Genomic DNA, 26,230 nt, shown 5'->3' with positions numbered 1-26,230 from the left:
CATTAACTTTTCACAAACAGCAATGGCTCCTCTCTCACCCTCAAACCTCCCATGTCCTCTCCCATATGCCTTCCCATCCCCTTCAAATTTTTGGCCTCATTTTTCTGTTATGTTGCTACATGCATACTTAAACACATAAATATACAAATAAACGCCAGCTCTGTCTCTTTAGTGGTACTTGTATGTACATGATTTCAAGGCTGTACACACACATATACAGAGAGATAATAGATAATTATGATACCAAAAAATGCCATTGATAACAGAGGCTGTTGTGTATATTTGAAAGCCAGTAATCTGGTTATATTTAATCTAGTTGGTTTAAAATGCAAATGAACTAGAAAAGCATGATAGCCTCCAACAGAACAGCAAGAGTAACTCATGTGAACAGGTACCTTTTCCAGTTAGGATCTGTTTCCTGGATCAATACCAGAAACTTGAGCCTGATACTGATTTTTTTTTTTTTTTAAAGTCAATCCTGAAGAAGTAAAATTAAAGAAAGCAATCTTGTATGAGATTTTGATGGTTTTGCTTTCTAAACCATTTGGCATATAAAAGAAGCATTTGACTTCTGTACCATCCCTTCCTAAGAAAGAAATTTATATAACATACTCTCCATAATCAGAGGATTTTTTTTTTAACTTTGAATCCTTATCAGGTATATTTCAAACTGTGTTAATGCTGTGTGTGGTTGGCAATCTTTAAGATTCCGAGGATTACTTGTTAGTAAAGTGCTCTTATTGATAAAAAATACATAATTGAGCAATCAACCTACCCACACCAGGTCTCCTGAAAGAACAATATTTTAGGATGAATGTAAGAGGGATTCCGCCCTGCATTTGCAATACTTTCCTTTTATAAACCCTTGATTCACTAGACTACTCTAGAACAATCAATTTCCCCAGATTGATGCTTTAACTCTATCAAGGAGACTTGGAAGTCTACTCTCCACCCCGTGTTTTATATCCTTCTACTAGCAGCTTCACACCACCAAAAAAAAACGCACACCAGATTTCTGAAAATCAGGAGAGGAAGCTTTCTCTACATTGTACTTTCCTGGTTTCCAGGAAAACCGCCAGTAGGAGGCAGCAACGCCTGCCTGTGGCAACAGCAGCGGCTCTGCTCTGCACAGTAGTTAGCTGCTCGCTTCATTCTTCTGTCATTATATAAGCAAGATGACACTGTTCTCTAATCCAGCCAAAGCTGATAAGTACCATCAACCTGTCACTTCCTACATTTCAAATTCTAACATCACAGCATCAAAGAGTTTTTACATTTCGATTTCTTTTGCTGGCAGCAGCCGGTAGCCTCTCATTCTCCCACGGTGTTCTAATGCTGCATTTGCACACCGGGGTTACTCCCAGACTGAATAGCAGGTCATCCCCTGCTCACTGAGCTCATCTGTGGCCCATGTGCTAGGCAATTTAGATCCAATCAGCCCTTATTTAGCTCAAGAGTAATGAGCAGCACAGTGACACAGACTTAAGCCTGACCCTCAGGACACTGCTCATCAAGCAGTAAAACTGTGACAAAATCATTCATCTTCCACCCGCTGGCAAGAAATAATACTCGCACTCACTGTATTACTTTTCAAGATAAAAAAAAAAAAAGTCCTGAATTTTCATGATGTGAGACATTAATTTGCAGAAAGCTGAATTCCCTTAAACCCCCCTGTTGCTATGAGCTCACCAGGGGGAAATAGGCCTTAGGAGACTGAAATGGAATAAAGAAAATTGCTCCAGCTTTCTTTTCATTTTAAATAAGCCTTAAATCTGACAAGAGACATCCTAAAGAGAGAAAAATATGTATCTTGTAAGGTAAAGAAGAAACAATTGAAATTAAGAGTTTCAAATGCTAGTTTCACTCCATACTTGTTCTCAATTTTGTTAAAATGTTAATAAATAAAATTTAAGAGAGCAACTACTTATTCTTCTTTACAAGGGAAGATGGACAAAGATAAGGATACTCCTTATAAACAATATGGCACCAAAAGTAACCTCATATGCCAGAACAAAATGTGCTTGGATATTCTCTGTAAAATACATGTTACAGACAAAAGCTCTGGAGTGATAAAACAGTCAGTGAGCCCAGCCAGGTATATCTCAAGCTACAATGAGTTTAGTTTTTTTTCTGTAATTAATAATGCCTTCTGAGTCTCTATTAATCTAAAAACAATTATGAGAATAATGAAGAGATTGGCTTCCTTCGCACTCTGATATCACACCAGTCCATCAGTGAAAACAATGTATCTATCTGTGGGCCTTAAATTTCACTGACTTCCAGTGAGTACTTCCCTTGTAGGACCAAGTCACAATGCCAGTGTATCTCACCGAGATTCTCTGGGTTTAGTTCATTTAATAAAGTCACAATTGTAGCTGATTTCCTCTCCCCCACCACTGAGGAAGAGTTAACATTAGCAAACCTGTCACAAAGGGGACTCATATGTATTGTGACAATATGTCTTTTAGTAATTAGCATGGCATGATGCTGTGTAAGCAAACAGTAGATAGCTCCCACCAGCTCCTTCCTGAGTCCCCTCCACTGTTTCAAGGACAGGGAGGTCTAAAGTTTAGGGTGAACCCTGAGCTCAGACAAACAGCACAGCAGTGCTCTCATGTCTCTCTCTCTCTCTCTCTCTCTCTCTCTCTCTCTCTCTCTCTCTCTCTCTCTCTCTCTCACACACACACACACACACACACACACACACACCACATCTTCTAACTTATTACTATTGTCTAATGTAACAAATTTCAGGGCACAGAAAGTAGTCAGAGCATCCTCCGTCTTACACAGCTGAGCAGAAACCAACGGGGCACCACTGCTCCTGGCTCCATAATGCTCCCAATCTTTTATTACTGTTCTTTGAATAGCCTTTCTTTTCTCTTCTCTTTCCTTTGCTATCACGAAAAGTAGGTTCTCTATATGTCACCCCACTTACCCCATCATAATTTGGGTAACTTTAAACTTCTGCCAGTAATCACACAGCAAAAAACAATAAAACAAAAACTTCATAAAGGTTAATTTCTCAATTTCCTGAATAGATAATCTTGAAAATATAAATCTAAAGTCTCATTTACAAACTTTACAAAATTTTAGTGAATTAGGAACTGAACTTAAATATGAAATGTAACATACTATAACTGGATTTACTTCTCAAAGACAAAGTAAGAAGCTCAAGAGCCCTCTTACCCAACCTGCTTCCCTATTCAAGTATTAGAATAATCTGATATTTATTGAGCTGGAAAACAAAATAAAAATGGCCACAAACAACTCAGCTACATACAATAAGCATGGTGAGCGATACTTTTCAATATCACCAAAACTTTCAGTTAATTAGAAACAATGTGTTTCTAAGTCTTCTGGAGGTCCTTTCTACTCAAAGACGCTTAGGAGACAATAAACAGAGTTGAATTTGAGATTTCTGCCTTAAATTCACATGGCTCATAAGCACTACTTTCTCCTTTCCTGTATATACTGATAAGATCTACTGTATAAAGAGAAAACATTGAGAAATACGAACCATTATCACTTAAAATGGGGATTAAAATAACAGAATGTAAATACCTAAGTTTCTTTTTCCTATCAGTCTATCAGTAATGTAATACAGATGTGGACAAATATTAGATTTCATTTGATCAGGTCACATGTGTCTGCTTTATTAAGACACAAAGTATTATGTGAACTTGTTAAATAAAAACTTTTATGCATTAATATGTATCCTCTGCAGAAAAAATTATAGCATAAAGTTGAAAGCAATAAATGACAGAGCAATTAAACACATTACTCAAGAGTAAAGATACTTGTATAAATAAGCATCCATTTCAGAGATGCTTAAAAGGTAATATTGTTCATATAATAATAAAAAAATTAAAGAAAATCACCATATCCTGAATGCATTAAGAGATTATTACAACCATTGTTTTAGGTAGGCATAAGTCATTACTGTCCAACTGTTTTTCTGCCTTTTTAAAAAAGATTTTATATGTATGAGTGTTATGTCTACACACGACTGGTAACCACAGAAGTAAGCAGATGTGAGATCGTCTGGAACTGAGTTATGTATGGTTGTGAACTATATGTGTACTGGAAACCCATCCTGGGTCCTCTGTAAGAGAAAACAACTGTTCTTAATCATCCAATCCCAACATAAGCAATTTCTCTGTGCCATCTCTCCAGCCCCATTTCCTGCACTTCAATGCAGCAAACACTTTCCTAAGACTGTACTAAGAAGAGTAGGGAGGGTTTATGAACACTTAAGCCCTTACTTTTATACTATGTACTCCCTGCACTAACTATCCAGCATGCTAGAATTTTCTCAAGAAGCAGCAACACAAGGCACACCTGCTGGCTGCCTGACCACTGACCAACACCTTCAATACAATACCTTTCTGACTTCATCTACAGCTGTTATAGACTAATTTGTAAAATCATCTTGCTATTACTCTCAAATCCCTCTAAATGACTTATGTCCCTTCTTTCTCTGCTACCCTGCCTGAAGGCCCCTCATGAGAGGCAATGGACTACTTCTGACTTCTGGTTTCAACAATTACATTATTGCATTTAATCCTTTGAAAATCATGCTTTTCACACATTGTCAGCTGGTCCAGTGCACAGATTCACTCTATCACCTTGGCCATGTTTTAGTCTAAATACTGAGTTTTAATAGAAAAATAAATAATTAAATAAAGGACAATTCACAAAAAGACATAATGGATGTTAGGAAAGTCAGATTGTGGATGGCTTTGAAAAACCACAGAGATGCATAATTATTTTTCCATGCCCAACAGAATATCACTAAGGTTAAAATCATATAAGCAGACTCTTCAAGAAGGTAAAGGTGCCAGCTACCACAGCAACAAAAAAATAGGTCTTTGTCAAAAAACATAAGGTTTTGTACTATATAAGACAACAGGAAAATTAATCCATAGGGGAAAATACTTGTAGATACTATAGTTGATGGGTTCCATAACTCAATAAAAACAGTTTAAAATGGGCAAAGCGTATGAACAGATTTATCTAAAGCCATAATGGTCAATAATAATGAAACTAAGTCCAGTACCATTAGTCATGAGAGAAATAAAGACAGCTTCACAAAGAGGCAGCGTGTCACACCATCCAGATCACAATAGAGACATCATGTGGCAGCCATACGAGTGAGGCTGCAATCCCTCAGTGATAGGATACACTTTGTTTGTATGGAAGGAGGAAATATAAAATGATATTGTCCTTTCCAGACAGTTTAGCAAAAGTTAACAGCATGATTCAACAATTCCACTCCTACACATAGATCCAAAAGAAATAACATATTTAAATCTTCACTTCTAAACCCTTGCCAGTTAAAGATAGGGGTATATAATTTTTTTCCTTACATGATTTTTTTAAAAAAAAAATCACTTTATTGTGATGCAGAAAAATGCATTATGTACATAGCAAACTTCATTGACAAGTCAATAAATGATCCAGACATTAATACCTATATATGAAAAAGTACATAACTGCAGCAAAATTCCAAAAAACAAATATTGCTAATAGAATATAGTTTTTATTACTACATGAATTTACAAAATATTTAAAATAAATATAGTATACAATTCTAGCCATAAGATCAAAATACTATATAGGAACTACTTAATGACATAAAAATGTGTTTATGTAGCTTATAATTTATACATTTTCTAAATACTAAGATTTCTATTACATTCATTAGAGATAACTGTGCAACCAAAGCTGCATGGGAAATGGCTGACTCCAGTCAGCAACATATCTTGACTTAATTTCTCAAATACATCTGGTAATATACTTCTCTGTGGAACACTCTTTTGTGCTCTCCCTAAAATTATTATAACACTGTCCTCAAACTTACATAGTATAGTATTTACAATGAAACACCAGAGGCATTTGGGACAAACCAGAAATGATTCAGTTTATTTTAAAAGTTCCACCTAATAAGGTTTACTTGCACTAAAATACTTTTCAGTAATTATAGCTACAGTCCACCCTCATTAATAAATACAGACCAATGACAGGAAGAAGCCTGCATGCTGTCCAGGTGTTCACCTTACTTTGTCTGAAACAGCATGCAGAGTATACGGCACAGCAGACCCTCAAGAGAGTATTTCCTCTGTATCTGAACTCAAGCATGCATGTGTACACGTGTTTAGTTACAAACACACACTCCCTCCTCCTCCTCCTCCTCCTCCTCCTCCTCCTCCTCCTCCTCCTCCTCCTCCTCCTCCTCCTCTATCAAGACAGTTAAATAACCTCATGGAGAAAGAGGGGAAAAGAGGCCAGGGAAGAGAGGCTTAATCTTCTAAGAAGTTGTGTATAAGCCATATTACAAAAAATGTATTAACTCCTTTAAGTTATATACTTTCAGACTCAACATTTAGTGTTTTAGGCAAGTACTTCAATACCCTTAGATTTCTTTGATACTAGGCTCTTGTTTAATATAAAATAGTATGTCAGTTGATCAATATCCATTTGGCTTAAATTCATAAGTCCACAAGTTCCCTTAAGTGTTAGAACAAACAACTACAAAGCCTAAAAATTTATTGTTTCTTTTTTAGCTCAAAATGATATTTGCAGGTGCCAAAAGGCATTTTGAAACCACTCACCCTTACATCAGTAAAAATGAAAAAGGGGGATGAGGAGGAGGGAGAGTCCCATGAGGCCTTATGTGTCAAGTTTTTGCCCAGAGCTAATTTTCATAGCTATGTTATAAAACCTGAAAATAGAGGTTTATAATGGAAATGCTGACAGACCCTTAGCTATAGCAGGCCGAATGGATATAATTAAAGAAAAGCTTTCAGCTACACCTAACCACAAATGAAAGACTGCCATTTTTATATTAGCCTCAAATAACAGCAAGTGAAAACTAGGAATGTGATTCCATAAAATGCTAAAGATGACCGATAAACCTACTTGACATTTAGAGTTTTAAACAGGTATTTAGTTAACATAACCAAGTCAGTATTTCCACAATGCTACTTAATCAGCAATAAAGAATGCTCTGGTGAGCCATCAGCTTCAGTTAGCATAAAGTGGCACATGAAGTTATTATTTCTTAACAGCCTAGAGGAAGCTGCTTCTCCCTTTAATCTGTAATCTTACTTCTATAGTTTTATCATACAGTTATTAAACAGTTACTTATTCAACATCCACACTGTACACACTCACACTCACACTGCAGATACACACAACTGCACATACATTTATGCAAGGGCTGATACCTTATTCCCATCTGAATTTGAAAACAGAGGAGATTGTTAAAGTAAAGTATTTCATCCTTTTCCTTAGCCAGGGATGCAGCCAAGAATAAATATCATCAATCTATGTAATCCATCTTCCCTGCCTAAATCAAAAGTCAAAGAATTTAGCTTTGTTCTCAACTCTAAAGCAGGGAGAGCAGGTGCCTAGGCTTTAATTTTTAAAAACTATCCAAAACGTTTTGAGTTTTTCTGTATTTTTAGTAAACAGTATAATTCAAGTAGGCTACAAAATGATCCTCAACAAAAAATACAGATTTTGGATTAAGAAATCAGGAACAAACCACGATGTTCTGATAACCAGAGGACTTTTCCTTTTCCAAAGTCCTACCCTTTCTTTTTAAAGTAAACAATTCTGTATGATTTCTGGGGATTTTCACCAAAATATGCGAAAGGAAATACTTGTTTATGCTGACAATATTTATCTTGAAAATGCTAAAATAAAAATATCCAAGTCACAGTCTTTTACATATGCGGTGATTAGTTTTAATGTGACCAAATTACTATCCAAGATTCTGAAATTGGCGAGTTAACAAATCTAGTATAAAAGCATGAAAAGACCTGTACAAGCTGCTTCATTCTGTTCGCGCTGACTTTGGAATCCCCTCAAAGCTCTATTTTTGACATCAATTTTCTAAGACTTTCTTTGTGGCATTTGTACTCAGTCACAGTTGTGACTCATTGGTTAAGAATACTTCCCAGAGGATCCAAGATTGGTTCCCAGCATCCACACCCGAGAGTTCACAATTGCCTGTTAACTCCGGCTCAGGGGATCTGATGTCCTCTCAGGCCCCAGGACCTCTCTGGCCTCTGCTGACACCTGCATTCATATGCACATACACACAAGTTTTTTTAAAAAGCAATTTTACAAAAAAAGTAAAATATATACCTATGTATACAAAATTAAATGTTACCAATATAAACATTTATCTTTTTCTCATAGGTTGGTCTAAAATATACACAGCATACACATGCACAGACACACAGACACATACTCTGTTCCAAAAACAGCAAACCACAAATTCAATCTAGAACCAGTTAAGAAAATTTACTAGCACAAATGTAAACTTGCTTCACCTTATATGTGGTCCACATTGTTGGGTGTATGTTTTGCCTGCAGTTCTTACAATCACCTCTGAACTCCTAAACAGCATGGTCCCTATCAAAAGACCCACACTCAAAAGGTACCTTTAAACAATATTTTTTATAATCTTTAGATTGGCTTTAATGCTAAGATAATTTACTAATTTAATTTTAAAGAAAAAAATTTTGTTTCAATCACAAAAATGACATTGAGTTGGACATTGACACCTATAAATCAAACAAATATTTTGATAAATATAATTTTCTTATCTCAAGCTGGTTGAATTAGGGAAAAGCTGGAAGAAGCCAAGGAGTAGGGAGACCCTGTAGGGACCAGCAGTCTCAATTAACCTGGACCCCTGAGATCTCTTTGGCACTGGACCACTAACCAGGCAGCAGACACCAGCTGACATGAGGGCCCCAACACACACACAACAAAGGACTACCAGGTCTGTGTTCATCCAGAGATAAAGTACCTAACCCTCAAGAGACAGGAGGCCCCAGGGAGTTTAGAGGTCTGGTGGCATGGGGGTGGGGACATAAACATGGAGACAGGGGAGTGGTATGGAGGTATGGAATGGGGAGGAGGTATGGAATGGGGAACAGTCAGAGGGTGGACACCCCCTGGAGTGTAAAAAAAAAACCAAATAACTAAAATTTAAAAAATAATTAATTTTTTCATCTACACATTTCCGCATTCATTTTACTGATTTATAAAATTAAAAATTACTAAAATAAGACAACCAAATGCCTCCAATAAGCAACTATTCTTTATTCAGTAGCAAAACAGAAAAGACTCAGATCTACCCAAACAATAATAATATCAAGTTTGTAAGGTTTTACTCAGGAAAGTACTTGCCATTGCTAAACAATACAGAAGTAATGCCCTTAGTCTGGCTATGTGAGTAGGGAGTACAGCACAAGAAGGCAGCTAGGACAGTGCAAGAACCAGTCCTGATTTTGAAATTAATGGAGAAACACATCTATAATTGCATTTTCATCAATAGAAATCAAAGAATTAATAAAGAAAATATTTGTAAACTGTAACTCTTTTAAAAATATAGAAATAAATCTTCTATTCCTCATTATTAGTTTACTTTATTTTATGTGTAAACATTTTGACTTCACACCATTTGTGTGCCTGATGTCCATGTAAATCAGAAAAGAGTATCTGATCACCTGAAACTGTAGATCCGAGAATGACTACACATCCTCTCCAAGAACAAGTATTCTTAGCTGCTAAGACACCTACCTCTTCAGCCCATTCACTGTACTTTTATTATAGAATTACCAAAAAAAGTTTCATAAGGAGACTCAAACAAATGTTAGTGGATACATAGCAGGTAGAGAAAAATAAATAAATTATTTAAAACATTTTTGCTCCCTAAATCTTTTATCCCCAAGCTTCAAAATAAGCTTTGTTTCTCTTCATTTGAGTTTTTCACTAAACTCAGTACTTTATTTCTATCTTAGAATTAATTTCCTAAGTTATTTTTCACAGTGATCTAAAAATGAAAAAAAAAAAAGTTCAATAATATTCATTCGTATCTAAAACGCACAGCAACTCATTCTTGGAAACTAAGTTGCTGACATACTTCAAGTAAACAAATGCATGCATATATAAAAATGTTAAAATAAAACAAAAACAAAAAAAGCCAAAAGTGGTATAATAAAAATACAGCATGGTAAATAATACAAATTTCAGGGCAAATAAAGCCTGATACATCTGTATAATAAAACACTAAGTAGTCTTTAAAAGTAAGCAGGTAAGAATTCACGTACCAACATAAAAAGTTGCCCAGAAAATACTAAGCAAAGGAAAAAGGAGGTTTCTAAACAAGGATCAAAAACACTTTAGATGTAGAAGTTAGCAGAGAGTGTCTGAAAGGTGCGCTTGGGGAATCAGAGCAAGAGCAGCGCTCCTCTGCCTCAGAACTGCTGAGCGCTGCTCTGGAACCTAACAGGTGATAGTCTCCACCCACCAAATGCAAGAGGCATCTTCCTAGATGTGACAACTAAAAAGTATCTATCTCCTGAAGAACATACTCATTCCTAGTTGAGAACCACTTACCTGGAGCATGAAGATGAGAGTTAACACATTTCCCCAACTATATTCACAACACAAAAGTAATATCAACAATAAAAAGGCAAACTGCCCAGTACAGGTTACAGATCTTTGCTAAGAAAATGTATGCAAAGCCAGGCATGGTGACACACACCTGTCATCCCAGCACTTGGAACATAGGAGTTAGAAGAATAAAATCATCAATTCCAGGCTGACCTCAAGAATATCATGAGTTTGAGGTCATGACAGACTAGACACTGTCTTAATCCCCCAAAATCAACCCCCCCAATAAATCTACTCAAAATAAAAGTACTTCGTTTTAAAAGGTACTCACCCATCTTCAACAGAGGAGCAGAAAAAGAAACTGATGAAGCTACTTTCTTTCTATGACTAACTCTGCTCAAGCTGCAAACTCTTCCCTCCCTTTTGATTCTGATGTTTTTAAATCTCCCAAGGATGGCAGTTCCTAATTACCAAACAATTCAGAATAGTGCCCCCACTTAAACAAACATATTTAGACAAACCAAAACTAGAATGAGAAAGAAATTTCTAGCTTAGCTAGAAAACAAAGAGAAATGACTGTCAATATATATAAAAATAAAAATGAAATTAGTCTTTGTTAGATAATACAAAATCTGATGCTATATTCTGTGACCACAAAAAACATTTTTATTCAAAGATCTATCTTTTTCTTAAATTGATTGGTTATTAATTTACTTATCTGTCTATTCACACATCAAAGCACTTGAGAATTTTTAAACATTCTTGCTTGAATATTCTTGGAGAAGCAAAGGAATAACTGCTGATGAAAACTGCTGGGTAAGCATATGAAAACTAGTGAGGATTAAAAACGTAAGACAGGATACAGAAAATTAGGGAATATACAGATATTGCATAAAATTTGAAATTCTGTAAAGTAAGCCTTTTAATGTAATATTTATTATGAAAGCAGCTTCTACGTTATCTACAGACACAATCTCAAATAAGATTATATACATTGATTATGTTTATTTGTATGAGGGTATGTACACAAATGAGTGCAGGTGCCTAAGACATCCAGAAGAGGGTATGAGATCTTTTGGAACCGGGCTTTAGGTGTCTCCAGCCCTCTGTTCAGCCTGTAAAACCCTATTTCTATAGGCAACTTTTCACCAACAGTGACTACATAGTAATACATTTAACTTATTGAGAACACATACTTGAAAAGGAAAACTTACAAAATAATCTAAATGTAAATTATAACTATAGGTTTTAATCTATCATTAATCTGGGATCTGCATATATCTGTAAATTAACTTATCTGTACAATTTGAAAAGACCTAAAAAGATAAGTCTTCTATAAGTGATTTCTGTTAAAATAATATGTTAATTTCAGAATATACAGATTCAGAAGGAGATATTTGAGGCAGTGGAGATTACAAATAATCTTTCAGCTACAACTTAAAGACACTATTTAAAAAAAATTGTACAGTGTGGGAAGCAAGAGATGGCTGGCAGGTAAAAGCCTTTACTGTGCAAACCTGAATTTGATCCCAAAGATTCTACAGTGGAAGGACAAAAAGTTGTGCTGTGATCTCCTATATTTGCCCTAAGATGTGTCTACCCACACCCACAACCACACACACACCCACACACACACCCACAATTTTAATTAAAATAGAATAGTACATAATAGTCCATACTTCCCCATGGGAACAATATTCCATAAAAGCCACATCAAATTTGGACTTGTGGTCTTGCTCGTAAACACTTTACAGGGAGGTAACACAGAAGGAAGGTCTAAATGCAGGGCTCCAGAATCGCACCAGGCTGCTCTCTTCACTTTTGATGTCTGTGTCTGCATAAAATTTTTCTAGTGTTTGAAAAACTAATGATTTATGTCAAAGTGGCGGTAAAACAAACTCTTCTACACTTGGACAATATAAGTATGTCAAAAGTGAATCTTTTTACCACTTTGTTAGAAAACATACCTGATTCTGGCCAGAACAGCTTGTAGAAAGCTCAGCACTGTCCTAAGTTCAGATTCTCGACAGGCTGGCAGTAACATGCTAAAGCCATCATTGAGAAGATGCTCGTGAGAAGGATACAAACAGCAGCTGGTCTCAAATACTTCTTGAACACCATCAATATAGATGCAAAGCAGTGTCCACAGCGTATGTCTCTGCACCATTTCATCATTCTTAGATACCAAGAATTCCTTTGCTTTCTCTTGGAACTCACATGACAGTTTCTCAGCCCAAACACCAATGTCCAAGTTTTTCTGGGCATACATCAGGAGAAATGCCATCTGACCCTTCCAAACAAGGGCTCCATGAGATGACAGGGAGGCAGGCCTGAGGAAACGAAGGAGGTCTAAAACATGGCTCGCTACATCTTCTATCTCTGCAACAGCTGCTAACAGTAGAAAAAGGCTGAAAAAGTTCTGTAGGCCAACTTCAGTTAGTTCTTCCATCCTTTTTTGATGAAACTTAGAATATATTCTACAAAACATGAAAATTAGTAAGATTATTTCATTAAATATCATTTAAAGATATTTTTCCTCCAATATTTGTAACATAGTTCTATAAAGTTTCAGCTAATTTTTGTGTGGTGCATGCATGTATACCCACAAGTGAGCACACGTGTAGAAAGTTCATGTATGTAGAAAGAGCATACATGTAGAGAGGTTGGCATCAGGATCTTCCTCAGTTGCATCCCACTTTATGGGGATTTTTTATATCAGTACTTCGCCTTGAACATTGAGTTTAATTTGAAGCTAGTCTAGCTACCGAGCTTGCTGCAAGGATCCACTCCATGTACCTCTAGGCCTAAGACTATGTCTGTCTCTGCATCTACCTAAAGTTTACACAGTGACAGGAATTCTAATTCCTATCCTTTATCCACTGAGCCATTTCCCTAGGTCAAATTTTACTCTTCACTTGTTGATGTTGCCCTGCCTGTCACTATTTCTACTTCCCACTGCCCCGACATGGTAAACCATTATGGTTGAAAAAATGACTCTACAGCTTTTCTCAAAGATGGTGAAAATGCTCTTTTCCTATGGTACTTAGCTTTTACCTTTGAATTTCCATCCTTTTCCTTACTTCTTGGCAATAACAGAATACAAGTTATAGCTTGAAGCTCAAAATGTCCATAAATGTCTGTGATTTGTTCACTAGTGAAGTACATTGGGAGGCAGTGGTATTTATAGGAGAGAGGCCAAGTGCCACTAGGGCACTGAGACACCAACCTCCTGTCACATTTCCTTTCTGCTCCCTGACAGTAGGGTAAGTGGTTGTTGCTCTGTGCTGTATTTTCAAGAGGATGCGATGCTTCAACCAAAGCAACAGGATAACGGAGCATGGACTGAAACTCTAAATCCAAGAGCCAAAACAAACCTTTCCTATTTAAAAATTGATTACCTCAGGCATTTGTCACAACATCAGAAAAATCTGTTAAGTACAATTTCAAGTGCTCTTACCTTACTTTTATTTAAACAACTTTTCATAACTTTTCTTCAATATTGTCCTATCTACCCTTCAAAAACACCTGGTTTTAGTTTATACTTTAGAAGAATTCGAGGAGCTAGGTACTTTTTACTTAGTTGTAAAGAAAAAGTGTATGAGTTCAAGTATCTAAGCCAACCATTAAGAAATTTAATCACTCATCCAAGCCTAACAGCTTTGTAGCTAACAGCTCATATATATTTCTCTCAACATTCAGGGGCTTAGAGTTGGAAAGCAATTCATCTTGATTTCTTACTCATAGATTACTAAGTTTTATAGTTTCTATACTTGGTTATTCAAACATAAATAATTAAAACATACAAGAGATTGAATGTTCGTGTACAATGGAATGATATAAGAATTAATATGCTCCACAAAGTAAGGACCTGTTTAATTCTCTTTCTCCACTATTATCATCACTACAGTGGCTAATACATAGTATTAGCTTATTAATGTTATCAGGTTTGTTACAATAATTTTCCTAATGAGTGGAGTTAAAGTTAAAGGTATAAAGTTTCTCATAGAAGTACTTATGTTTGAGAATTCTTTCATCTAGTCTAACTGGTCCTGATCTCTCAATGTAGCTAAGGATGATCTCCTGGCATAAGTCCCAGATTCTAGAGTGGCATATTACCAATGCCATTAAGCTCATTAAGCAATTTTTGAAAATTTTATGTCAGAAAGAATAATATTTTCTCCCCCAAAGTTCTAACCAAACAAAACAAGCAAGCATCAGATAGTAGTATACTGCATGACAAAGGCTTAAAAGGAAGGTTTCCATGTAGTCATGGAAATTGAAAATAGATTATCCATTAAAAAAGAAAAACATACAAAAAGAGAATATGCACACACACACACACAAAGAAAGAGAAAGAGAGACAGACAGATGGACAGACAGACAAACAAGCAGAACGAACACCAAACCAGAATGAAAAGTAGGCATAGTCCCCATTACAGCTATTTGGTTCTACTAGGTTCTGGTCAAGTCTCACTTAAGGAAGCAACATTGAAATATCTAGATTCAAAGAACAAAAAAAATTTAACCAATGGCTGGGTGGTGGAAGCAGAGGCACATGGATTTCTATGAGTGCCCGCCTAGACTGGTCTACAGAGAAAGTCCCAGTACAGTCGGGGGCCACACTAAGAAACCCTTTCTCAAAAAAATCCAAAACAACAGCAACAAAACAAAACCTCACTGAGGCTGGAAAGATGGTTCAGTGGTTAAGAAATACATTGTTCTTACAGAGGACCAGAGTTCAATTCCCAGCACCCATATCAGCAGCTTACAACTGCTTGTTATTCCAGCTCCAAAGGATGCCTCTAACCTCAGGCATATACACATGCACAGACATACTCACACGTACACATAAGTAACAGTAAAATAATAAAAATAATTTTTAAAAAAATCAAACATGAACCTAATAGTTACCAATGTACCATAGAAAGATTTTTAAAAGTTAAAAAGATAAAGTTCTATCACTTTCAATAAAATAAAGCAAATGATTATATAATATTACAATTAATTATAGCCAAAACTGTTCCTAAGACTTTGATATTTAATACACACAAATCCAATTTTCAGTGATAATTAGATGAATAAGAAACTGGAACCGTCTAATTTATGAATATTAATACTGTTCCTCTTTATAACATATTGGCAAGACAAAAAAGTTGACCTCTGGGGTTAAGGAATATACTTTGCATGTGCAAAGGCTGCAATCATAAGTTAACTTAAAAATATAAACAGTTACAGTTCCAAATGTACCGGTGAATACTCATGACAAAAAGATCCTATACACAACATACCTTCCTTTAACTTGTTTCCAAGGATGAGGGCCATTGCTGTTCATTGCTTTCTTAACAACTTTTGCCAGAATGCAAAGAAAAATGATGTAACTGCTGCTGGATTTATACAAGTCAGTGTCTTGTTTGTCGCAACAGCAGTTCCTCACCAGTGTAAGCAGTGACAGTGGTGACTTGATAATATTAGTAAGGCCTTTCAAAGGAAGCCAGGAAATACTGAAGGAGCTATTCTAAATGAAAAACAAACAAAAGCACAACATAGCTTTTATAAGTACAAGTTTCTTAGTAAATAAAATGAAAACCGCAAACACCAACAAGCTCATAAAAGTTTGACCTGTTGTAATTATAAAAATATCTTATTAGATTGTAATTACCATATATACCCCAGGACTTTTTTAATTACATAAAAACAGAGAAGATGAAAAAATTTTGTATTTTCCCCAAAATGTGTTTTTACCAGGTGATTTGTCCAATGAAGCTATGTCCCTTAAGACCTATTTTTTCCATGTTTCTTAATGTTTTTGTTATGTAACTTAAATTTTGGTATAATGAGCACTTAATAAAAACAATGGGTTCCATCATGACATTTTCATGTGTGTATAGCATGATGTACTGGTTATAATTCTATCACTGTAACAAACGCTGACAGCTTATGGAAGGAAAGTCTTACTTGGGGACAGGCACCTACCATGGCAGAGACATGTAATAGCAAGCAAGCCAGACGGCTGGATCTGCCAAGCACTAACATCTCAGACCACAAACAGGAATTAAAAGAAAACTGAGAATGGTGCTTGTCTTCGAAATCTCAAAACATGTCCCTAGTAACAAGCTTCCTCCACCAAGACCAAATACAGTCACCAACTGGGATACTATTTGAATGACTGAGAATATGAAAGATATTTCTCGGCCGCCATCTTCCCTGCCTGCTGGGGCAGAAAAGCAGCATCAGGTACTGAGATATACAGAGTTTAAGAGCTCTAGGGGTGCAAACTGCCATGGGTCTGCCTGCGCCCAGGACCTGAGCACTGTCTTCCTTCCATGACAGAGCAGTCAGGGAAGACCTGGCTCACTGAGACAACCCAAGTATAACATTGCTTAGGGAAGACTCAGCAGGGCTCCTATTGCACAAAAGAGGAAGGCAGCACATCAGCAATCTGTGCCAGGGGAAACCCAGTCATCCAGTGTCTAGGAAATAGCCTTAAAGGTCCACAGGAGGTTGAAGCACGAGCCAGTGACAAAAAGACCATCTAACACCAGTGAGAACTAAATGGATAAAGGCAAACGTAGGAAGATTATTAACAGCAACCAAGGCATTATGGCAGCAACCCAAGTTTCCAACAACAGCAAGTCCTGGATACCCCAACACACCAGAAAAACAAGAGTTGGATTTAAAAGCACTGGTAAGGATGCTGTTAGAGGAACACAGGAAAGGACATAAATAAATCTCTTAAAGAAATTCAGGAAAAAAATGATCAAAAGCTAGAAGCCCTTACAAGGGAAACACAAAAATCACTTAAAGAAATTCAGGAGAATATGGGTCAAAAGATAGAGGCCAATAAGGAGGAAATGCAAAAATCACTTAAAGAAATACAGAAGAACTTTGATCAACAGGCTAAAGTCATGAAAAAGGAAACACAAAAATCTCTCAAAGAATTACAGGAAAACACAAACAAGCAAGTGAAGGAACTGAGCAAAAACATCCAGGATCTAAAAACAGAAGTAGAAACAACTAAGGGAGACAACTTTGGAGACAGAAAACCTTGGGAAGAAATCAGGGGCCATAGTTGCAAATATAAACCAGAATGCAAGAGATAAAAGAAAGAATCTCAGATGCCGAAGATACCATAGAAACCATGGACTCAACAGTCAAAGAAAATGCAAAATGCAAAAAGCTTGTAACCCAAAACATCCAGGAACTCCATGACACAATGAGAAGACCAAACCTAAGCATTATAAACATAAATGAGAGTGAAGATTTACAACTTAAAGGGGCAGCAAAATCTTCAACAAAATTATGGAAGAAAACTTCCCTAACCTAAAGAGAGAGATGCCCATGAATATACAAGAAGACTACAGAACTCCAAACAGACTAGACCAGAATAGAAATACCTCCCATCACATAATAATTAAAATCCCAAATGTACTAAACAAAGAAAGAATATTAAAGGCAGTAAGAGAAAAAGGCCAAGGAACATATAAAGAAAGACCTATCAGAATTACACCAGACTTCTCACCAGAGACCATGAAAGCTATAAGATCCTGGGCAGAGCTCATGCAGACTCTAAGAGAACACAAATGCCAGCCAAGATTACTATACCAAGCAAAACTCTCAATCACTATAGATAGAGAAACCAAGATATTCCATGACAAAAACAAATTTACACAGTATCTTTCCACAAACCCGGCCCTACAAAGGATAATAGGGAGAAAACACCATTACAACAAGGGAAACTATACCCTGGAAAAAGCAGGATATTAAACTTCTTTCATCAAATCCAAAAGAAGATAACCACACAAGTATAAAATTAACATAAAAAATGATACGAAGCAATAATCACTACTTCTTAATATCTCTTAACATCAATGGACTCAATTCCCCAATAAAAAGACATAAACTAACAGACTGGATACCTAACCAGGACCCTACATTTTGCTGCATAGAGAAAACACACCTCAGTGTCAAAGACAAAAACTACCTTAGAGTAAAAGGCTAGAAGACAATTCTACAGGCAAATGGTCTCAGGAAACAAGCTGGAGTTGCCATTCTAATATCAGATAAAATTGACTTTCAACCTAATGTCATCAAAAGAAACATGGAAGGACACTTCCTGCTGGTCAAAGGAAAAATCCACCAAGAAGAACACTCAATCCTGAACATCTATGCTCCTAATGCAAAGGCACCTTCATTCATAAAAGGAACTTTACTAAAGGTCAAAGTGCACATTGCATCTAACACAATAATTCAAAGCCCCACTCTCCTCAATGGACCAATCAGGAAAACAGAAACTAAACAGGGAGACAGTGAAACTAATTGAAGCTTTGGATTTAACAGATATATATAGAACTTTTCATCCCAAAGCAAAAGAATATACCTTTTTCTCAGTACCTCATGGTACCTTCTCCAAAATCAACCATAAAATTGGTCACAAGACAGACCTCAACAAATATAAGAAGATTGAACTAATCCCATGACTCCTATCAGATCACTAAGGAGTAAGAGTGGTCTTCAATAGCAACAAAAACAACAGAAATCACACACACACATGGAGGCTGAACAATACTCAATGACACCTTGGTCAAGGAAGAAATAAAGAAAGAAATCAAAGACTTTTTAAAATTTAACAAAAATGAAGGCACAACATACCCAAATTTATGGGACAATGAAAGCAGTGCCAAGAGGAAAACTCATAGCTTTGAGTGCCTCCAAAAAGAAATTGGAGAGAGCATACACTAGAAGCTTAATGGCATAACTGAAAGACCTGGAACAAAAAGAAGCTAATTCACCCAGGAGGAGAAGACAGGAAATCATCAAATTCAGGGCTAAAATCAATCAAGTAGAAACTAAGAGACCCATACAAAGAATCAACAAAACCAGGAGCTGGTTCTTTGAAAAAAATCAACAAGATAGACAAACCCTTAGCCAGACTAATCAAAGGGCACAGAGACAGTATACAAATTAACAAAATTAGAAATGAAAAGGGAGATATAACAACAGAAACTGAAGAAATTCAAAAAAATTATCAGATCCTACTACAAAAGCCTGTACTCAACACAACTGGAGAATAGGGAGGAAATGGACAATTTCTTAGACAGATACCAAATACCAAAATTAAATCAGGATCAGATAGATCATCTAAACAGACCCATAACCCCTAAAGAAATAGAAGGGGTCATAGAAAACCTTCCAACCAAAAAAAAAAAGCACAGGACCAGATGGTTTTAGTGCAGAATTCTATCAGACCTTCAAAGAAGACTTAACACCAATACTCTGCAAACTATTCCACCAAATAGAAACAGAAGGAACACTACCCAATTCGTTCTACGAAGCCACAATTACGCTGATACTAAAACCACATAAAGATCCAACAAAGAAAGAGAATTTCAGGCCTATATCCCTTATGAATATCGATGCAAAATTATTCAATAAAATTCTTGCCAACCGAATCCAAGAACACATAAAAACGATCATCCACTATGATCAAGTAGGCTTCATCCCAGGGATGCAGGGATGGTTCAATACATGGAAATACATCAATGCGATCCACTACATAAACAAACTCAAAGAAAAAAACCACATCATCATTTCATTAGATGCTGAAAAAGCATTTGACAAAATTCAACATCCTTTCATGCTAAAAGTCTTGGAAAGAACAGGAATTCAAGGCCCATATCTAATCATAGTAAAAGCAATATAGAGCAAACCAGTAGCCAACATCAAACTAAATGGAGAGAAGCTTTAAGTAATCCCACTAAAATCAGGGACTAGACAAGGCTTCCCCCTCTCTCCATATCTTTTCAATATGGTTCTTGAAGTCCTAGCTAGAGCAATTAGACAACAGAAGGAGGTCAAACGGATACAAATTGGAAAGGAAGAAGTCAAACTATCACTATTGGCAGATAATATGATCATATACTTAAGTGACCCAAAAAACTCTACTAGAGAACCCCTACAGCTGATAAACAACTTCAGCAAAGTGGCTGGTTACAAAATCAAGTCAAGCAAATCAGTAGCCTTTCTATACTGAAAGGATAAGCAGACTGAGAAAGAAATTAGGGAAATGACACCCTTCACAATAGCCACAAACAGCATAAAGTATCTTGGGGTGACTAACCAAACATGTGAGGGACCTATACAAGAACTTCAGATCTCTGAAGAAGGAAATCGAAGAAGACCTCAGAAAATGGAAAAATCTTCCATGCTCGTGGATTGGCAGGATTAATATAGTTAAAATGGCCATCTTGCCAAAAGCAATCTACAGATTCAACGCTATCCCCATCAAAATCCCAATTCAGTTCTTCATTGAGTTAGAAAGAGCAATTCTCAAATTCATCTGTAATAACAAAAAACCCAGGATAGCTAAAACTATTCTCAACAGTAAAAGAACTTCTGGAAGAATCCAAATCCCAGACCTCAAATATTACTATAGAGCAATAGTAATAAAAACTGCATGGTATTAGTACAATGTCAGGCAAGTGGATGAATGGAATAGGATTGAAGACCCAAAAATGAACCCACACACCTATGGTCACTTGATCTTCGACAAAGGATCTTAAAACATCCAGTGGGAAAAAAATAGCCTTTTCAAACAAATGGTGCTAGTTCAACTGGAGGTCAGCATGCAGAAGAATGCAAATTGATCCATTCTTATCTCCTTGTACTAAGCTCAACTCCAAGTGGATCAAGGACCTCCACATAATACCTGACACACTGAAACTAATAGAAAAGAAACTGGGGAAGACCCTTGAGGACATGGGCACAGTGGAAAAGTTCCTGAACAGAACACCAATAGCTTATGCTCTAAGATCAAGAATTAACAAATGGGACCTCATAAAATTACAAAGTTTCTGTAAGGCGAAAGAAACTGTCAAAAGGACAAAACATCAACCAACAGATTGGGAAAGAATCTTCACCAACCCTAAATCCAACAGAGGGCTAATATCTAGTATATACAAAGAACTCAAGAAGGTAGACCCCAGAGAACCAAATAACCCCATTAAAAAGTGGGGTATGGAGCTAAACAAAGAATTTTCACATGAAGAACTTCAGATGGCTGAGAAGCAACTTAAGAAATCTTCAACATCATTAGTCATTAAGGAAATGCAAATCAAAACAACCCTAAGATTTCACCTCACTCCAGTCAGAATGGCTAAGGTTAAAAACTCAGGAGACAGCAGGTGTTGGCGAGGATGTGGAGAAAGAGGAACACTCCTCCCCTCCACTGCTGGTGGGATTGCAAGATGGTACAACCACTTTGGAAGTCAATCTGGCAGTTCCTCAGAAAACTGGGCATGACACTTCCGGAGGACCCTGCTATACCACTCCTTGTCATATACCCATAGGATTCCCCAGCATGCAATAAGGACACATGCTCCACTATGATCATAGCAGCCCTGTTTGTATTAGCCAGAAGCTGGAAAGAACCCAGATGTACCTCAATGGAGGAAGGGATACAAAAAATGTGGTATATTTATACAATGGAGTACTATTCAGCCATTAGAAACAGTGAATTCATAAAATTCTTAGACAAATGGATGGAGCTGGAGAACATCATACTAAGTGAGGTAACCCAGTCTCAAAAGATCAATCATGCTATGCACTCACTGATAAGTGGATATTAGCCTAGAATCGTGGAATACCCAAGACATAATCCACATATTAAATGATGTTGAAGAGGAATGGAGGAGTGGCCCCTGGTTCTGGAAAGACTCAGTGCAGCAGTATAGGGGAATACCAGAACAGGGTAGTGGGCAGGGGTGGATGGGGGAACAGGGAGAGGGAAAGGGGCTTATGGGACTTTCGGGGAGTGGGGAGCCAAAAAAGGGGAAATCATTTGAAATGTAAATAAAAAATATATTGAATAAATAAAAAAAAGAAAAATTTCTCATTTAAACCACCATATGGTTTATGATCACATAACCACCATGTTATAATCACATATTCAGTTCCCTTTACTCTTCATTCTGACTAGTCACTTTTGTTATCCCTAAGATTTCCTTTTAAATTGATGCCTTTTTTGTTTTTCTTTTATGTTTTGTTTTGTTTTTCTAATACAGGGTTTCTCTATGTAGCGCTGGCTGTCCTAGAACTCACTACATAGACCAGGCTGTCCTCAAACTCCCAAACATCGATTGCCTTCATCTCAAGTGCTAATATTAAAGGTATTTGTCACCATGCTTAGCTTTGATACCTTGTTTTAAATAAATTTAGATTCCATTTATGATAAAACACAGAAGTCATGTCTTAACTTCTTTCATGTACCATAATGGTACTTCCAAATTATAAAATGTTGTTCCTTATGATTGAGTAAACTTCATTGTATATATACATCAAATTCCTTTATCCAGCTTTTTTTCATGTCATTTTTCATGAAAGATGTATATAAAATTATTTTTGCATCTTCTCAGTTGTTTCTCTTTTCAACATGGTTTGCTTGATTTGGCTTTCTATTCAAGGAGTTTTTAAATGTCTTTGTGTTAGTGCAATTTTAAATGTGATAATTTTTTCTTTATACATGCTAGATTCCAAATAAGTGAGAGACTATAAGATTTGTTTACTATACTTTCCATCCTAATATCTGAGTGGTTAATGATCACTCTAATCCTCTGAGCTAATATGGCTACTTCCCATTGCTCTAGCTCTCCCTGCTCGAGGTGTGTTCCCATGGTGTCTCCTGGAGTTGGCTGAATGTTCTCTCCCCTCCTCTCCTCCCTATACCTCTGTCCCCTCCCTTCCCCTTCCCACTAGGATGGAAGTCCAGTCCTATTCTCTCTCCTGCTCAGTCATGGGCTTATCAGCTTTCATTGACAAATCAGAGAATAAATGGGAAGCAATGTTCATATAATTTTGAGTCAGAGATTCTTAAAATAAACATTACAATGCCATGTCCAGATTGCAAGCAGAGATATGAGCAGAGAAATCAGCATTTGAGTAGTACAAAGATAATCTTTACACAGTGTGCAGTAACAGTATGCCTACATCTTTGTTTATTTTTAGCCTGGTGATGAGCACTTTGCTGGTGGACAAGTCCCTTCATGGATAGCTTTGCCAACAGTATTTCCTGTGTACCAGTTCAATGAAGATGACGGAGTTCCCCTGTAAAGACGACTATTTTGCCAACATGCTTATCTTTATAGATGTTTGAATGACCTGAATTTCATCAACATTTTAGATGGGAACAAATTAAAAACTGACCTTCTGTCTCAAGTATTTGCAGAATGGGAAAGACATCTTTCCCCAAATGTAAAGAGATACACTAGAACACTTTTACAGATCTTATTTTGGTAAGGTCAAAGAGAATAAACTTCATCTGGTAGTTGCTACACGGGGAAAGAATCGTCTTATGGGCATTGGTAGCTGATTCCCTACCTTGAGAATTATAAATAGTGCTACAATGAATATGCATGTATAAGTGTCAGCCATATACATTATTCATTCATATATATGTATGTATGTGTATGTATGTATATATACACATACATATATATGTACATATATATATGGAGAGAGAGAGAGAGAGTCATTAGTTGTACAATTTCTCTTTTGTATCTCTTTAAGATCACTTAGTATTCTTTTTTATTTCACTGATTTTGTTCTTTGGCCATTCAGACACATAGACAGTACATTTTGGTTTATTCTTACATCTTCACTTTATATTGTTTGATACCTATCCTATCAGGAAAGACAGCTTGACCATTTTAAAGGTTTTGGCTGGAACTTATCACTGATAGTACTGAATAGCTCTTCCTGCATTTCAGGAACTGACACATACTTTCTGCGATATGAAGGTTAATCAGACTGCTGGCCAATCTGCCAGCAACCAGTGATTCCCAACAGATTCTTCTGATTTGTTTTAACAAACACTAAGATATCCATTGTCTAGATGCTCCATTTCCTTAACATAGAAGACGGTGATTTTATAAAATTGTAGCACTTCCTAATAAATCAGTTTATTAGAATTTAGTTACTCCATGCTTTCATCATTTCTTTTGTTATGTTGGGATTTTCATTCTCTGGGCAAGGGAGTTACTTAAAATTAGATTATGGCATTCTGTTAACTATTTCCCAAGCCTTCTGTGACAGAATACCCCTGACTAACTTTAGACACATTTTGTTTCAAAATCTGTCATTTCACCAACCATCCTATATAATACATTTCACACAAAAATTTTCTAATTTAATAAGCTCTAGGTACAAATAAAATTTGGTATTTGCTGGAATACTTTCCATTGCCATTTTCTATCCTGAGAAGGAAGTTATTTATCCCAACATTCAAACATCCCAAACCCATTCTTCTTACTCACAAAAGTAACTGAGGTTTTTAAATGTCTTCAAATTTTTTATTTTCCTAATTCTTCCTCTCCTTTCTAAATCCAATTTCTTTTAGCCACATTATTGTTGTACATTACTACTACTAATTCACCTGTACCTCATTTATTTACATAAACCACATTGTCAAACATATTTGATGTCACATTGGAGGTTTCTAATATTTTCTGAATTAACTAGAATTCAGTTCTCAGTCTTTCAGGTTACCAGTCTATCAGACTCATGTACCATCTCTCCACGTCATTCTATTCCCTTCAAAGCACCAACAGAGGAATGAACAATACCCTCTTAGGTCTTCATGCATCTGTTTATACTGCAACTTCAGCCCAGACCCTTCTGGGACTAGAAAGACTCAAAGGTCAAGGTAAAAGATCACAATTTTCTATGTTCACATAGAAAAACATCAAGAATTCTGCCCGTTGTTACATGGTATTGTAATTGTTTCCTTCCTTACCAGTAAGTATATCATGTATATAGCTATCAACTAGAGTAAAGACTACTCGGGTACTAAGATTGACTCTTACTATGAACAACAGTGAATATTACTTGTATCACAGTACACACACTATGATACTATAAGTGAGGGGGGCTGGAAAGATGGCCCTGTAGTTAAGAGAGTACTGTCTGATCTTCCAAAGGACCCAAGTTCAATTCCCAGCACTCACACTGTGATTCACACCATCTCTAACTCTTCTCTAACTCTTGTTCCAGAGGCTCTGATGACCTCTTCTGGCCTCTGAAGATACTGCGCACACATGGTGCACAAACATAAATAGAGAAAATACCCATAATCATAAATAAAAATCTAAAAAATTTTAAATGCTCAAGTTTAAATTTTATTTTTTAATTTATAAATAAAGATTTATAACTTATATGATCCTATATTTCTGGTAATGCTTACCCATTCAAAAGAGAAGAGACACCAAATGCTGATTCCATATGCCAGTTTTCTACAGACAATGTTTATGAAAGATAAAATACTTGCAAGCTACATCCTACTCCAAACAAAAATAAGTACTTAAAAAATTCATATTTCTCAAAATTAAATCATAAAATGTCTGTCAAATATAAATTTCAAATTTTGGGAGCAAATCCATACTCTGTTTACTTACCAGGTTCTTACAATAATACTCCCATAAAATGGTGACAACTGAAATATTTGGCTCCCAGAAATTGCAAAGTGTCAAACAACAATGAAGATGCATTCGTAACTGTTCTTCTAGTATACTATCCTAAAAAAATAAAACTGAAGTCATAAAGCAGTCGATGGTTCTGGTGACATGATTATCATTTGATAATGTACTGAACAACCTACCACTAAAAAGAGAGAATATGTATCATCAAAGCATAGCTTCTCACAACCTTCAGAATAGAAGATCTAACTGGACATAAAACAAAACTCATTTGGAGTCCACTAGCATATTCCGATAATGGAAAGTTAGTAATTCAGTTACTTAAAAGCAAAGAGAACAGATGTCTGAAA

At 36.3% G+C, this 26,230-nt stretch overlaps 1 protein-coding gene across 2 annotated transcripts in view; it reads right to left on the bottom strand.

Moving 5' to 3' along the window:
• The window catches only part of Mms22l (MMS22 like, DNA repair protein), a 116,570-nt gene that overhangs the window by 55,595 nt on the left and 34,745 nt on the right, over positions 1-26,230 (bottom strand). For both annotated transcript variants that reach the window (XM_052176158.1, XM_052176159.1), the window contains exons 12-14: positions 25,860-25,979; positions 15,705-15,931; positions 12,384-12,893 (exon numbers count right to left, since the gene is read on the bottom strand). In XM_052176158.1, the coding sequence (XP_052032118.1) occupies positions 12,384-12,893; positions 15,705-15,931; positions 25,860-25,979 (857 nt within the window). The remainder of the gene's footprint in view (positions 1-12,383; positions 12,894-15,704; positions 15,932-25,859; positions 25,980-26,230) is intronic.

This window comes from Apodemus sylvaticus, chromosome 3, assembly GCF_947179515.1.
Source record: "Apodemus sylvaticus chromosome 3, mApoSyl1.1, whole genome shotgun sequence".
Classification (NCBI taxonomy): Eukaryota; Metazoa; Chordata; class Mammalia; order Rodentia; family Muridae; genus Apodemus; species Apodemus sylvaticus.
Note: the sequence above shows the minus strand (reverse complement) of the source record. Positions and strands in the feature narration are given on the sequence as shown.